General features: G+C 44.3%; 1 protein-coding gene across 1 annotated transcript in view; it reads right to left on the minus strand.

The window, feature by feature from the left end:
• Window positions 1-2,528: 2,528 nt before the first annotated feature.
• Window positions 2,529-13,813, minus strand: part of LOC112073920 (proteasome subunit beta type-8-like) — a 33,146-nt gene continuing 21,861 nt past the window's right edge. Inside the window, exons 2-4 of the mRNA XM_070440324.1 lie at window positions 6,832-6,979; window positions 2,979-3,183; window positions 2,529-2,704 (exon numbers count right to left, since the gene is read on the minus strand). Coding sequence (XP_070296425.1) covers window positions 2,616-2,704; window positions 2,979-3,183; window positions 6,832-6,979 — 442 coding nt within the window. The 3' untranslated portion in view covers window positions 2,529-2,615. The remainder of the gene's footprint in view (window positions 2,705-2,978; window positions 3,184-6,831; window positions 6,980-13,813) is intronic.

A 13,813-nucleotide genomic window follows, 5' to 3' on the forward strand; every position in this document is an offset into this window, starting at 1 on the left:
CTTGGTCCTTTGGTGTGGGTTTCTGGTAACGGCTGTCATATTCTTCCTCGGACGAGGAGAGGCGAGAAGGATCGGACCAATATGCGGAGTGGTTAGTGCTCATGATGATTTATTATAACGAACAATGAACACTGAAAATACAAACAAATAAACTAAGTGCAGAAACCTATACAGTACCGTGTGGTGAAAACACTAACACGGAAACATGGATCCTGGCTGGCTGGCTCTGGCGGATCCTGGCTGGCTGGCTCTGGCGGATCCTGTCTGGCGGACGGCACTGGCTGCTCCTGTCTGGCGGACGGCACTGCTGCTCCTGTCTGGCGGACGGCACTGGCTGCTCCTGTCTGGCGGACGGCTCTAGCGGCTCGGGACAGACGGGCAGCTCTGACGGCTCGGGACAGACGGGCAGCTCTGACGGCTCGGGACAGACGGGCAGCTCTGACGGCTCGGGACAGACGGCAGCTCTGACGGCTCGGGACAGACGGGCAGCTCTGACGGCTCGGGACAGACGGGCAGCTCTGACGGCTCGAGACAGACGGGCAGCTCTGACGGCTCGGGAAGCCGGGCAGCTCTGACGGCTCGGGGCAGACGGGCAGCTCGACAGCGCTGGGCAGCGCAGGCAGCTCAGACAGCGCTGGGCAGATGAGAGCAACTGGAGGAGAACCCGGAGAGACAGCCTGGTACGGGGGCCTGCCACCGGAGGACTGGTACGTGGAGGTGGCACCAGAATTACCGGACCGTGAAGGAGGACAATTGAGCACGCGAGCCCGCCCAACCTTACCAGGTTGAATGGTCCCGTGTAGCCCTGCCAGTGCGGCGAGGTGGAATAGCCCGCACTGGGCTATGCTGGCGACCCCGGGGACACCATTTGTAAGGCTGTGCCATGTACGCCGGCCCGAGGAGACGCACTGGAGGCCAGATGCGTTGGGCGGCTTCATGACACCCGGCTCGATGCCCAACCTAGCCCTACCAGTGCGGCGAGGTGGAATAGCCCGCACTGGGCTAAGCACAGCGCTACTGAGTACTGGGGACACCGTGCGGCTCACCGCATAACACGGTGTCTGACCAGTACGACGCCTCGGTAAGCACGGGGAGTTGGCTCGGTATCCTACCCGGCTTTGCACACTCCCGCGTGTTTCCCCCCCCAAGAATTTTTGGTTCTGATCTCGGGCTTCCGTGCTAGCCGCGTCCTTCATACCGCCGTTCCTCTCTCGGTTGCCTCCAGCTGTTCCATGGGAGGCGATCCTTTCCAGCAGGATCTCCTCCCATGTGTAGCAACCCTTGCCGTTCCAAAACGTCCTCCCATTCCAATTCTCCTTTTTTGCGCTGCTGCTGCTGCTGTCTTTTCCACTCCGCTTGGTCTTTGGTGGTGGGTGTTTCTGTACACGGCTGTCACTACTTCTTCTCCTCCTCGGACAGGAGAGAGGCGAGAAGGATCGGAACCAATATGCGGAGTGGTTAGTGCTCATGATGATTTATTATAACGAACAATGAACACGTGAAATACAAAACAAATAAACGAACGTGGGCAGAAGACCTATTAATCAGTACTCCGGTGTGGTAAAACACCTAACACGGAAACAAACACCCACAAAACACACGTGAAACCCCGGCTGCCTTAGTATGATTCTCAATCAGGGACAACGATTGAAAGCTGCCTCTGATTGAGAATCATACCAGGCCGAACACAAAATCCCAACATAGAAAATCACACATAGACAAACCCACCCAACTCACGCCCTGACCAACTAAATAAATACAAGACAAAGGAAAACAGGTCAGGAACGTGACGTATTCACGCCCTACCTGTTGCACATTATCAATGTTGCTAGACTATTTCATGGAATGTAGTTTCTGTAAGGGATGTAATTCTCTTTATAATAATCCACTGGGAAACTATAGTATACTCCCCATGTAACTACTGCACACATATCCAGTGACTCATTTATCAATCTGAGAAAATGAACATAATATGGGAGAAATAGGCTTCTTCAGGTTTTATGGCAAATTCATTCCATTAATTCAAGACTTCCTCTGATAGCATAAACATTGTTTGTAGAATTTAATTTGTACAGTGAACTCCTATACTGAGGTGGAAATTTACAGAATTATGCCAACCAAAAGATAACCGGGCAAACATCTGACTGGTTTGGGACATGTATTTGTGTTTCAGGAAACAGTTTGTTGGAGGCAGATATGATAGACAAAACTATAAGGACTCTGAATTTTACTTCCTCCAACTGTCAGTTATGAGGTTATGTTATTTGAATGTTTAGTATGTTTAGTATGTTATGTTTAGAATGTTTAGGCTAAAATATTTGACTAAAATGCTTCAAGTCACAAAGTTGTCAAGTGTATTTCACAAGCCTCAACAGACTTTACAGAGAAAATTAAAATCAATTTTCCAATAACTGGGACTGGTAAATAACTGGTAGATTATCATACTATACATTTGAATAGGACTGGTAACAGTTGCAGAAAGTTGTGACAGCATGTAAGACCTTCAGGTTAAACAAGAGGCCAGAGTACGCAGTTTGAAAATTGTCTTTATTTGGAGCAGTGCTGGGATCAGTTGATAGAGAACACAGTGTGTCTGTGTAGAAACTGATCTATGATCAGAACATGCCCTTCCTGTAGCGGTGGATCAGCTCTGACACATCCTCCTTACACACCTTTATCCAGCCGTCCTCCTGCATGTGGTACACTGGACAAACACAGACACACAAATACATTTTAAAGGTATTGTTTACATTTTATTTTCCTATGGATTCAGCATATATTTTTTAATATGGATAAATCCTTATATTTAGAATTGTAGATTTAGAATTTACACAACAAACAATATCTCAACATACATCAAACTCAATCCTGCACCTATCTATTCTTCACATGGTCTCACATGAACTGACTTAGTCAAGTCAAATCAAATCAAATGAATCGTTATAGAATGAGTATAGGTTCAGAACAAGGTCACTCACGGTTGACCACTCCTCCAGAGTATGCGTCTCTGTGCGTGGCGTGGGTGATGCCACGGCGGCCCAYCTCGTACGCCTCCTCTACCGTCATGTCCTCACGGTAGCCGCTGTCCARCACTCCGTACGCATAGCTGCTACCACAACCAGTAGAGAACATACGACCAGAGAGACGTGTGGCGTTATCGTCCACGTAGTACAAACCAGGGCCCTGGACAGCAAGACACAAATAAATCANTGAGTTCAATTTTTGTTTCTGATGTGCAGGGTATCCTAGTTAGGTTGAGCGTATGATAATGAGACTAAAGGTACGAGTACTCAGTATCGCTGGGAGTCAAGTGCAGGGCGTACCTCGGTAGTATAGTTTTGGCGTAATAATTCGATTGAGACTATTAGTATGTTGATTTCTCAGTATCTTGTGTCCAATGTGGCAGGGTGTATCTCTAGGAGTGTAGTGTTAATAATGAAGGCTATAAGAAGTACCAGTACTGATGTAGCAGGGTACCAGGTATTGAGGTAATTATAGAGACTATAAGGATTACCATGACTGAGTCAATCCTGGCAAGGGGTACACGCGTAGTTAGGTAAATGTGAGACAATTAAGGATTGTCCAGTTACGAGTCATATGGTGCAGGGTGTACCACGCGTTAGTTTGAGGTAATAATGAGTACTATAAGGGGAGTCCAGTTACTTTGAGTCAAGTGTGCAGGTATCCAGTAGGTTTTGATGGTATAATGAGGCGCCGAGGGAGAGGAACGCAGTATCTGATGTCAATGTGGGCTAATAGGGTACCGGAGTGAGGGTAATATATGGTACTGGGAGGAATGGTGTGGTTTTGGTTTTTTTTTGTTTGTTTGTGTTTGTGGCGTGGGTGGGCGTCTGTGGTACCTTAGTACTTGTGAGTTCTATATGTGCAGGGGTTTACCACACACGGTAGTTGAGGTAATAATGAGACTATAGGAGTACCAAGTACTGGAGTAATTGCAGGGTACCTGTAGGTAGTTGATGCGATAATAGTTCGGTTTTTTGAATATTGAGACTATAAGGATTCAGTACTGAGTCAATGGTGCAGGGAGTAGCCGAGGTAAGTTGTGAGGTAATATGCGTGGACTATACTAGGAGTACTCAGTGGACTGTGAGGTCAATGTGGCAGGGGGCTAAACCAGGTAGTTGAGGTAAAATTTGAGACTGATAAGTGAGGTACCTAGTACTTTCGAGTCAATGTGGCGAGTACTTCGAGGTTACTTGAGGTAATAAATGAGACTATAAGCGATACCATAGGTCTGATGTCAGATGATGTGCAGGTCAGGTACCAGGTAGTTGCAGGTATATGACGATGAGACTATAAGGAGTACGCAGTACGGGGGAGTCAATGTGGCAGGGGCTACCAGGTAGTTAGGTAATAATGAGAACTATAATTGAGGTAATATGTACATGTGAGGTAAGGGTAGAAAGTGGACTAGGCAAATCTTAGTATAGGATTACATCTCATTCCAGGAGTGCACAAACACACCACACACACACACAACACTACACACACATCAAGCGACTACATCACACAGCATGTTGGGGTGTTGTCTTTCACAGTGTAGTGTCACTGACACACACATCATCACACGACCACACACACACACACACACACACACACACAACCAACACACACACAGGGAGGGAATGTTTGTGTTTGGTTTATATTTGGTTTAGGACTATGAAAATGACATAGGATTACGCCATGGATTTATGAAACAACAACAACTCAAATGGAAAATGAGGAAGAATGACTAGAGAACAGTGATGTTTAACTACTGACATGACGCCTATGAGTTCCTTCTTACCTTGTCAGTAGAAGTCCTCCCTTTCTGGAGACTCATAGATGGTCCATAGACCGATCACTCTTATGGACAGCATCAGTCTGGGTACAGGGGGAAGGCTGGTTTGCTTCCTGCTTGGATGTGGGGTTCCTTCAACACAACAGAGCCAATTACATCTTCCATATCTCTGAGTAGATGGGTATAATTATGAGAAGAGTTGTCATTTCAAAAACGCTTATATATCGCATTTTCAGAAATGTTCGTCTTGGAAATTAGCTTTTATTGTTTTAGAAAGTTATATAATTTATGTTTATGTTTTTTGCTAAATGAGGAAGATAGCATCGTGGTACTGCTTCTATAACCAATGAGGCAATGGGACACGTGGGTACCGTGCTTCTAATAACCAAAGGGGATGGCAGTGGGTACTGCTTCTATAACCATATGAGGAGATGCCGAGCGATTGGTACAAATAAAGTTTATGTTGCCTTGCTAGACGCTCGTTTGCGGTGCGCGAGCAGTGTGTCATTTTTTAATACGAATATTCATTTGAGCGAGGAGGCGGTTGTAGTCAGCTCCGCTAAAGGTGGGTGTCGTTACTTCTGCCTCTCCTGGGCATGTTGAGGTAAATTTACTAACCGGGGAGGGTTAATTATGTTAATTTATTGGTGGCCTGGAGAGACTCGCACTCTTGTCCCTTTCTTTACAGTTCCGAGGTTTGTTTACCTCGCAATATCAGATGTTAAGATGTTTTGTATAATGACATGTTTACTTGAGGTTGAGGTCTGATAAGTGATTTTTACACTCCCGGTGTTCAATACTGCTATTGAGGCGCCCTGAAAATATAGTTCAATTAGTTCGGTCGTTTCTTGGACAGCAGGGGTTAAAACACTAGTTACCGTCGCATTAGTGAAGAGAGGAGAGACCGGAGAGGTTAGGCAGCATCGTTCATGGAGAGAATTAATGTATTGTTAGCTAAGTTAAGCTAGGATGTCTGCTTGGTTATATCGTTATTGTTACGCTGCTACTGCTCTAGCTTGTTGGCTGACTTAGTAGGCTAGCTCTGTTGTTCTGTACCTCTGTCGTTTGCGATGAGAAACGAAAGATCAGGTGAACACGAAATGAACAAGAATAGAGAGTGAAGGATCTGGTACACTCATACCTGTCGTCGCTGACCCGGTAAAAGAAAAAGCAAATGATTCACATGAACCTTCGGTGTCTCAACACTGTAGTGAAGCTCCCGTCGTTATTCCAAGATCACCTCAGACAACTCGTGGCGGCGTTAACGCGGACAATATGCTTGTGTACAACGTATATGTTGAGTCTTACTTAACGTCGTCGCCTCGCCCGAACCGGGCGCGAACAGGGGACTTCTGCCACATTCAACAAAGCTGCGCTCGGTCACGTCAAGCAATCGTTTTACCTCATCTCCAAGGCACGGCGTTTGCACGTCGCAGCAAGGGGCAACCGAGTACTTAAGTCTCAGAGCAAGTGGGACGTAACTGTTCGAAATGCTACTAGGATGATAACGCCCGCTACACTTGCTCTCTAGCCATTTACACATTCCGTTACACTCACGCCCGACTCTTTCAAGCTCCTCTCTTTTTCGCACGACTACAGTGATTCGGGGTCAACAGCTCAGATATGTAACAGTAATACTTTACGTCGTCCCTCGCGCGAAGCCTCAGGCGCGAACAGGAACCTCTGCACTCAACAACGGTTGCCTGCACAGGTTCGAATGCACTGGGTCCGTCTTACCTACATACGCTCCATCAAAGGCCGTGGGCGTCATATGCTATGGCACAGAGCGCAAGAGGGCAACACTACTTAACCCAGGTCTCAGAGCAAGAGTCGACTGTAACTCTGATTGAAATGCTACTAGCGACATGACGCGCGACGCATAACTAGCTATGGCCATGTTCACATTGCGCGTTATCATCTTGGCGCTTGACATGTTCCGACTCGTGGGACTATGCGGGACAGGTTCTGTAGGGCGAGGCATGCGGAAGGTTCATGTATTAAGGCCGGGATCGGCGGACAGTTCACTGTACGGGGACGCGGACAGTTCTGTACGGGGACGCGGACAGTTCTGTACGGGGACGCGGACAGTTCTGTACGGGGACGCGGATAGTTCTGTACGTGGACGCGGACAGTTCTGTACATGGACGCGGGCAGTTCTGTACGGGGACGCGGACAGTTCTGTACGTGGACGCGGACAGACATGAGCAGTGCAACACAATCAACTAAACCCAGTCTTTACAGTGGGTTACATTAGTAATATTCATTTTTTTATTATGTTAAACAAATGTTACAAAAAAAAAATATAACAATATGTTGAGATCTGGGCCCATATCCACAAAGCGTCTCAGAGTAGAGAATTGGTCCTATAAGTGCTGAGAATAAAGACATTTTACACTTATGGGTATAAATTAAAGCTATGCATGAAGTCTCTAGTCCCACCTAGTCGGCAGATATTCAGGACACCTCGTGAGCTGTCCTAAGTAGTTAAGAGTTAACAGCAGGTGTCTTGATAATACTATAGAATAATGCAGTGAGTCAGTGGTTCCTGCGCCACATGTAATTGCATTGCAGTAGTTAAAAATAATGTTTTTATATTTCTATGTGATCAACCCATAAATAATATAGACCTACATGCAACAGTATGTCTTGTGCTTTTGGCAATGATTTATGTATAATAATTATGTATAACAAGTGATACCATGTATAACTGCATAGCATTTTGTCTTCATTTTGGCAGATTAACTCATGTTTATTTCTGAAGATTAACTCAGGTTGGAGTTGGAGCTGTGACCGAAAGGTGGCTGGTTCGAATCCCGGGCCGGGCGATGGAAAAAACAGGAGGAATTGATCTGACCACTGGAGGGCTGCTGGGTTCACATCCTCAAAACATTAACCTTTCGTTGATTAGAACTCTAGAGGTTCTTCTTCACTGAACCCAAATATATATATAACTTTTAGTGGTTCCATATATTAAGGAAGTGATAGAAGCCTTTTTGGTTCTATAAGGAACCTTCTTTTCTAAGTGTGTAATAAACACGTTTTTCTTTTGATTATTTAATTATCTACATCATGTTATTTCAAGTTGTCCCTTTGGAGCGCAACATCACATTGTTAAAGAATAATCCTAAATTGGGCGTGGCTATAAATTGGGCAATTGAAGGTATCTAGGGCGTAATATGTGTTTGATGAATAGGAACATTGTATGCAACGTTGTAGGCAACATTATTGGCAAGGGACTTGATGCCTACTATGCCAAAGCTATTTAGAGTTGTTAAACGGGTGTGAAGAGTGTGTTGATATAACGGTAATATTGTCAAAGTTCTGCTTGTAACAACGATCAGAATTGGTTAAAAAAATATGCATTCCATTATATTAGGCAATAATTAAGAGTAGGTTAAGTGGTTTTGTCATGTAAAAATTCTATCAAATGTCTTCCATTGCAACGAGTACTGTCAGGGTGCCGTGGAACCCCTGCAGTACCTCCACAGACCCCGGATTGAGAACCCCTGCAGTACCTCCACAGACCCCGGATTGAGAACCCCTGCAGTACCTCCACAGACCCCGGATTGAGAACCCCTGCAGTACCTCCACAGACCCCGGATTGAGAACCACACATGCAGATACCTCCACAGACCCCGGATTGAGAACACCCGTGCCAGTACCCCACAGACTCCCCAGAGAACCCCAGATTGTGAGAGACCTCTGCAGGTAATCCTCCACAGACCTGCCCAGAGAATCTGAGAACCATACGACGTGCAACGTAACTCGTTCCACTAGACCTCCGCATCACGGAGGAGACGCCCCTCTCTCAGTGACCCATACTAATGAGAAAACGGGGCAAAGCAACCTACAGCAGCGCTGAGGCGTGATTCGCAAGAACCCCTGCAGTTCAACTGGGCCCCGTCCCACAGCTAGACCTCCCGGTAGTCTCGCAGAACCCTCCCCTAGCACAGTACCTCATACCACTACAGGATGTCCACCGACGGAGATTAGCACGACTAAACACCTAGACTCTCGTACAGAATACGACTCTCAGCCCACAACCTAGATCCATACCGACGATTTGTAATCGCATCTTATCACACCTGCCATCGGTACCTCAAGCGGTAACACGAGACCACCGGAATATGAGAAACACCTGAGATGCTCAGCCCAGCATCTTATTGATTCTCCAGGAGAGACTTTTCACTACAATAAGCGTTATTACGTACATTCCATCTATAAAAGAAGCTTATTGATTTTTTTCGAGAGGAAATCAAATATAATAAATTCTTCAATAAATATTGAAGTCACTTCTTATAGAAGCCACCTTCATCATTCAATGGGTGTCTAGTGTTACCCCTCTATGCGAGGAGACATTGAGTTTTTGACATTGAGCCACGCGCGCTCTCCGGCGCACATCCGCTTCGTCTCGCACTACGAGAGACCTCATTTTTAGAGCAGCTGACACCCACTAAATGTCTAGATTATGGATCCAACAATTGCTATGCATTAGTTCAGCGTTTAGACACAACTGTTACCTATACACTAGAGAGTAATGACCCAACTAATCAGATAGCAATCTCAGTACCACTGTTTGGTTAGAATTTCGGAGTTATTATACACTCAGCTGATCACGCGGAGAGAGTGGCACTCCTCAACATGTGTTGGTTGTTGGTTAACTACCCTGACAACTGAGGAGCACTCGTAAAGCAATCTGAAGAGGAGATCGCTCTCTGAGGCTAGCTTAGTTAGAGGTCTCACACATCGGCGCACGCGAGAGCGACTTGGAGATCATGATATGCATTCAGCATCATTAATTGATTGTTTTGTGGTTGAGACTACAAGTTGACACCACACTAAATTAATTTTCATTGTCACTTGGTTCTTATGTATTATTTTTTATGGTATTCGACTTCTTTGATGTATAATATAATATTATATTTGTTCACTCTCACAGATCATATCTCGAGGTACCATGTCTACTCTATGTTTGATGTGAGGAGGATGAGGGCCTAGTATAATCATGCATAGATTCTGTTTCTGAAAAATTCATCTACCATGAGTATGTCATAATGTGGGAATTAATTAAGGTCATGTTACTGGGTTGAGAGTCGATGATTTAGTGAGTATGTGAGAGCGGTCCACGTTTGTAAACGATAACAAAACAAATCATTTTAAATCATGTGAGTGTAAATTATAGTTTTTTCTCGAGAATGATTAAGGTAGTTTCTACTAGGACTAGGATCTTATGCGAGAGAAGTTAATTATAATAATCTAAGGAGAGCTCAAATGCTTTGGTAGTCTCCCACAATGACGTGTTTATCACTCAGTGGGAGATCAAGTAGCTTTCTTATGCACACGGAATTACGCAATGCGATTATGTGAATGCTCGCGATTCGTGAAGTGCTAAATAGAGATCTTTAGTTGAGTAAGATACTTTGGGTCTTATGGCAACGCGAGCACGCACGTCAAGAGTTCTCCATCTAGTTACTATGTGATAGCTGTACACAACATTATTCCTCTAGGCAAAAGCATATTCACAGTATGCAGAATCATGTGCTAAATACAGTGAGTAAGTCCACTCAAGAGCCCTCACACGGCCTCCTTACAGAATAAGATTGACGCCGAGTAAGTCCGAGAAAGGTAGCTGATGCGCTCACTGGTATGTGCGTATAAAGCTTTCATCACTACAGAGAGTCTCAAAGACTCAAATCAATTGAGAACCGTTTACGTCTTAACCAAGAAGGTCTGTCTCACATAGAGGCTCAGCCGCTCCACTACCAAGAAGAGCACTTCATGGTCGAGTGCCATATGTATAGAGGTCTCGCAAAGCTCCATACTACTGCATCTAGAGATGCGTGTACAAGCAGACAGGAAGGGTAGCTTTAGGAGCCGTCACGTCTGCGAATTCTGCCCTTCGAATGCCGAAGTCGTGCACAGCATCCACGTAGAATTTTTGCAACATGCTCATAAATATTTCTGATCATTCATATCGTCACGTCATCCGTGGGTCCTAGTGGTAGTATTAGCAGTGTCTGGATGGCAAGTAACACATCGTAGAGGGTTGAGTCTGACGCATGGTGTCACAAGGAAAAATCCACTCTCACCTGGCACCCGGAATGGCAGCACATACTTGTCGAGTCTAAATCTGTAATGAGCGCTAGCTGGTGTGCATGGATGTCAGTATAAGCTGGATCGTTTTAGACGAGCGCTGAGAGCTCGTATCATTCGCTCGGTATGTGTTGCTGCGCGCAGCAAAGGCGCCTTAGATTGTTCGAGATAGAAGAATAATAAAAAACTAAAAGTCTATGATAAAGGGTGCTCACCACGCTTGAACACCACAAATTCACATAAGCAATCTAGATAATACGAGATCTGCGATTCTCCTGCGTCATAAGATCATTCCATGAGCTTGGCTTTGTCCAGTGTATTTACACGAGTTTAATGTGGTGAGTGGATGGTTGTCATATCCTCTAACTTGCGTATACTCTCGTAATTAAGTCAATTCTCAGCTATAAGAACTATGACATTTTTATACAAATTTAATTGTTCCACCTCTGTTGTCCACGCCATGTTCGCACACGATCTCGCTCTTGGGAGAGGTTCGAGCACTGTCACAATGTCTATGTAAGAGATTTTGCTACCATAACAGAGACATTGTCTGATTCACGAATAGATGATGAGATGAGAGTAAGAACTTGACTGGGCACTGTGACCACAGACAGTACACTTTGACCTCAACCGTATCCTCATAACACGCTATTGGCGCGACAATTTGATAAATCTAGTGAGACGGACATTAGAAGGTGGAGTGACCGCTCACAGAGACCATATGGCAGTATCGGAGGCAAAATCTCTATACTCCACATACAAACTATGGATTGCATATGCTCATCGACACTCCGCCTAAATGCTTACTTGTTTCTTTTGGATGAATGTAGGATCTCTAAGAGCCAAAAGACTACGCTTGTAGTACATGCCAATAGTTCTGACTATAAATACACACCTATACGTAATAGAGAAGAGTCAACACGCACTTGTCACATCATTCAGAAGAGGAGTTGGAGGCACTCTGTATATGCGGTCTGGCAGATATCAAATAATATACTATAAACATGCTAAGTGGACACTGTTATAGCGAGCCACGTACAGCACTGTGCGAGGATACTACAGGTAATAAGCGTAACATCTTAGGACACTATAAGGAGGAATTAAACTACAGTAGAGTACGTAATGGTCATGATTTGTAGTAGAATAAGACTTGTATACGACTAGCCAGGTGTCCCACAGTAGCTTTGCTATATGTAGTTTCCTTAGAGCTACAATGTTAAACTGTCGTAAATACATTCATGACTCAAGATTTGCTTTTGTTATGTTGGTGGTCAGTCTAATGATTTGCGCCTGAAGACGCGGACACTGGAGGTATCCCCTCGGTTAACAGATGCACACTTATGAGAAGTATAGATTATCATACTGAATGGGTAGAGGGGGGAGGACTATATAAACAGTATTATCAAAAATAAACACTAATGTGAGGGGAGTTATAGTAGTCACCTACGCCACTCTCGATCTAAGATACAGTCAAACGCTATATTACGCTACAGGAGCTGGATCAAGAGTACCTCAATATAAAAATGAACAAGTAATGAGGGGAGAGATGATGCTCCTTCACATAGAGAGTCTAAGATCGAGATAGCACATAGTCACATCAGCATCACAAAAACCAAAACAAGTGAAATATCACACACCGTATCGATCATCATAATGTGAGAAGATGTTATACTAGCACACTCTAAAGGAGATCAATCGAGTATACATGTGAATAACTCAGTATATGTGTGAATTATTTAGCAGCGATATGATTTAGGTCGATACTGAATTCAGAAAGTGATAAGAGTTGGAACACTCAGCGAACTCACACGAATTTATTAGGTAGTAAATACGCTAAAACGTAACAGATTAACCACAATGAGTCTAAGCATCATCCGAGAGTGATTTGAGTATAGTCTCAATACTAGTCAATGCATCTGACACGATCTCAGAGACACTAGAGCGTATATATATTGAATCAATCATGTATGAAGACAGTCTGTTCTTAATGATAGAGATGTATAGTTCTGATCGCACGATATGATCACCTGAGGTAGCAGAGCTGAGCATCGAAGCAGTACGCTATTGAGTAGCTCAGAATGAATACTCGCAGATATAGGACAAACAAAATAACTAGGAGATATAGTAGTTGACTTAATTTATATCGATAGCATGCGATCTAATATATAATCCTAATGTAGATACAAGTAAAAGACATAGTGGAGATTACTAGTGACAACTTACGAATTGAGATAGCACAGCTTACACCTGAGTATATTAGGTATCGTCAGACCTAGAAGATAAGAGCTATAGAATAGTCTCGTAAGGAATTATGCTCTCGTTATTATACAACCTGATAGAGTTCAGAGCCCTATTATACGAGAGCATTAAGATACACAGAGACATCACCACTCCTACACCTTGATGTGGCTAGTTCATATAATACATATACACTGCACGAACTATGGAGATAAGAGCGCCTTTGAGATATTATATAAGCGCGGAACGAGCCACGTTTTTTAAGTTGATCACACACTATCTATCTATTTCAATACCCACACGACACTCAGCGCTCACTGTCGGACCATGTATTACGTGACTGCTCATACATTGGCTGTAACCGCTTCAAACAGCTGTATCGAGAGTCTCGCTAGAGATGTAGTTCTAGAAACGGATCAACACCTTTACTATCATAGCTTGTGTCTGACCGAGCGCAACCACCCCAGAATCTGCCCGTGCTAGTATGCACCTTACGCGAGAGATAATACACGACATTTTAGCTTTTCTTGAATCTAGTCGCTAATGCAGTGGTGTAAGTACACCCTTCACGTGGTTTTAAATAGCTCTAAGTACTACACTCGTAATCTGCTGATTTTGCGTGCAAGGCTTCGAATCTGTCTTTACATCATTGCTTAGTATATAATTTTTTAACAGAACTTT

Source organism: Salvelinus sp. IW2-2015, unplaced genomic scaffold (assembly GCF_002910315.2).
Source record: "Salvelinus sp. IW2-2015 unplaced genomic scaffold, ASM291031v2 Un_scaffold2421, whole genome shotgun sequence".
NCBI lineage: Eukaryota > Metazoa > Chordata > Actinopteri > Salmoniformes > Salmonidae > Salvelinus > Salvelinus sp. IW2-2015.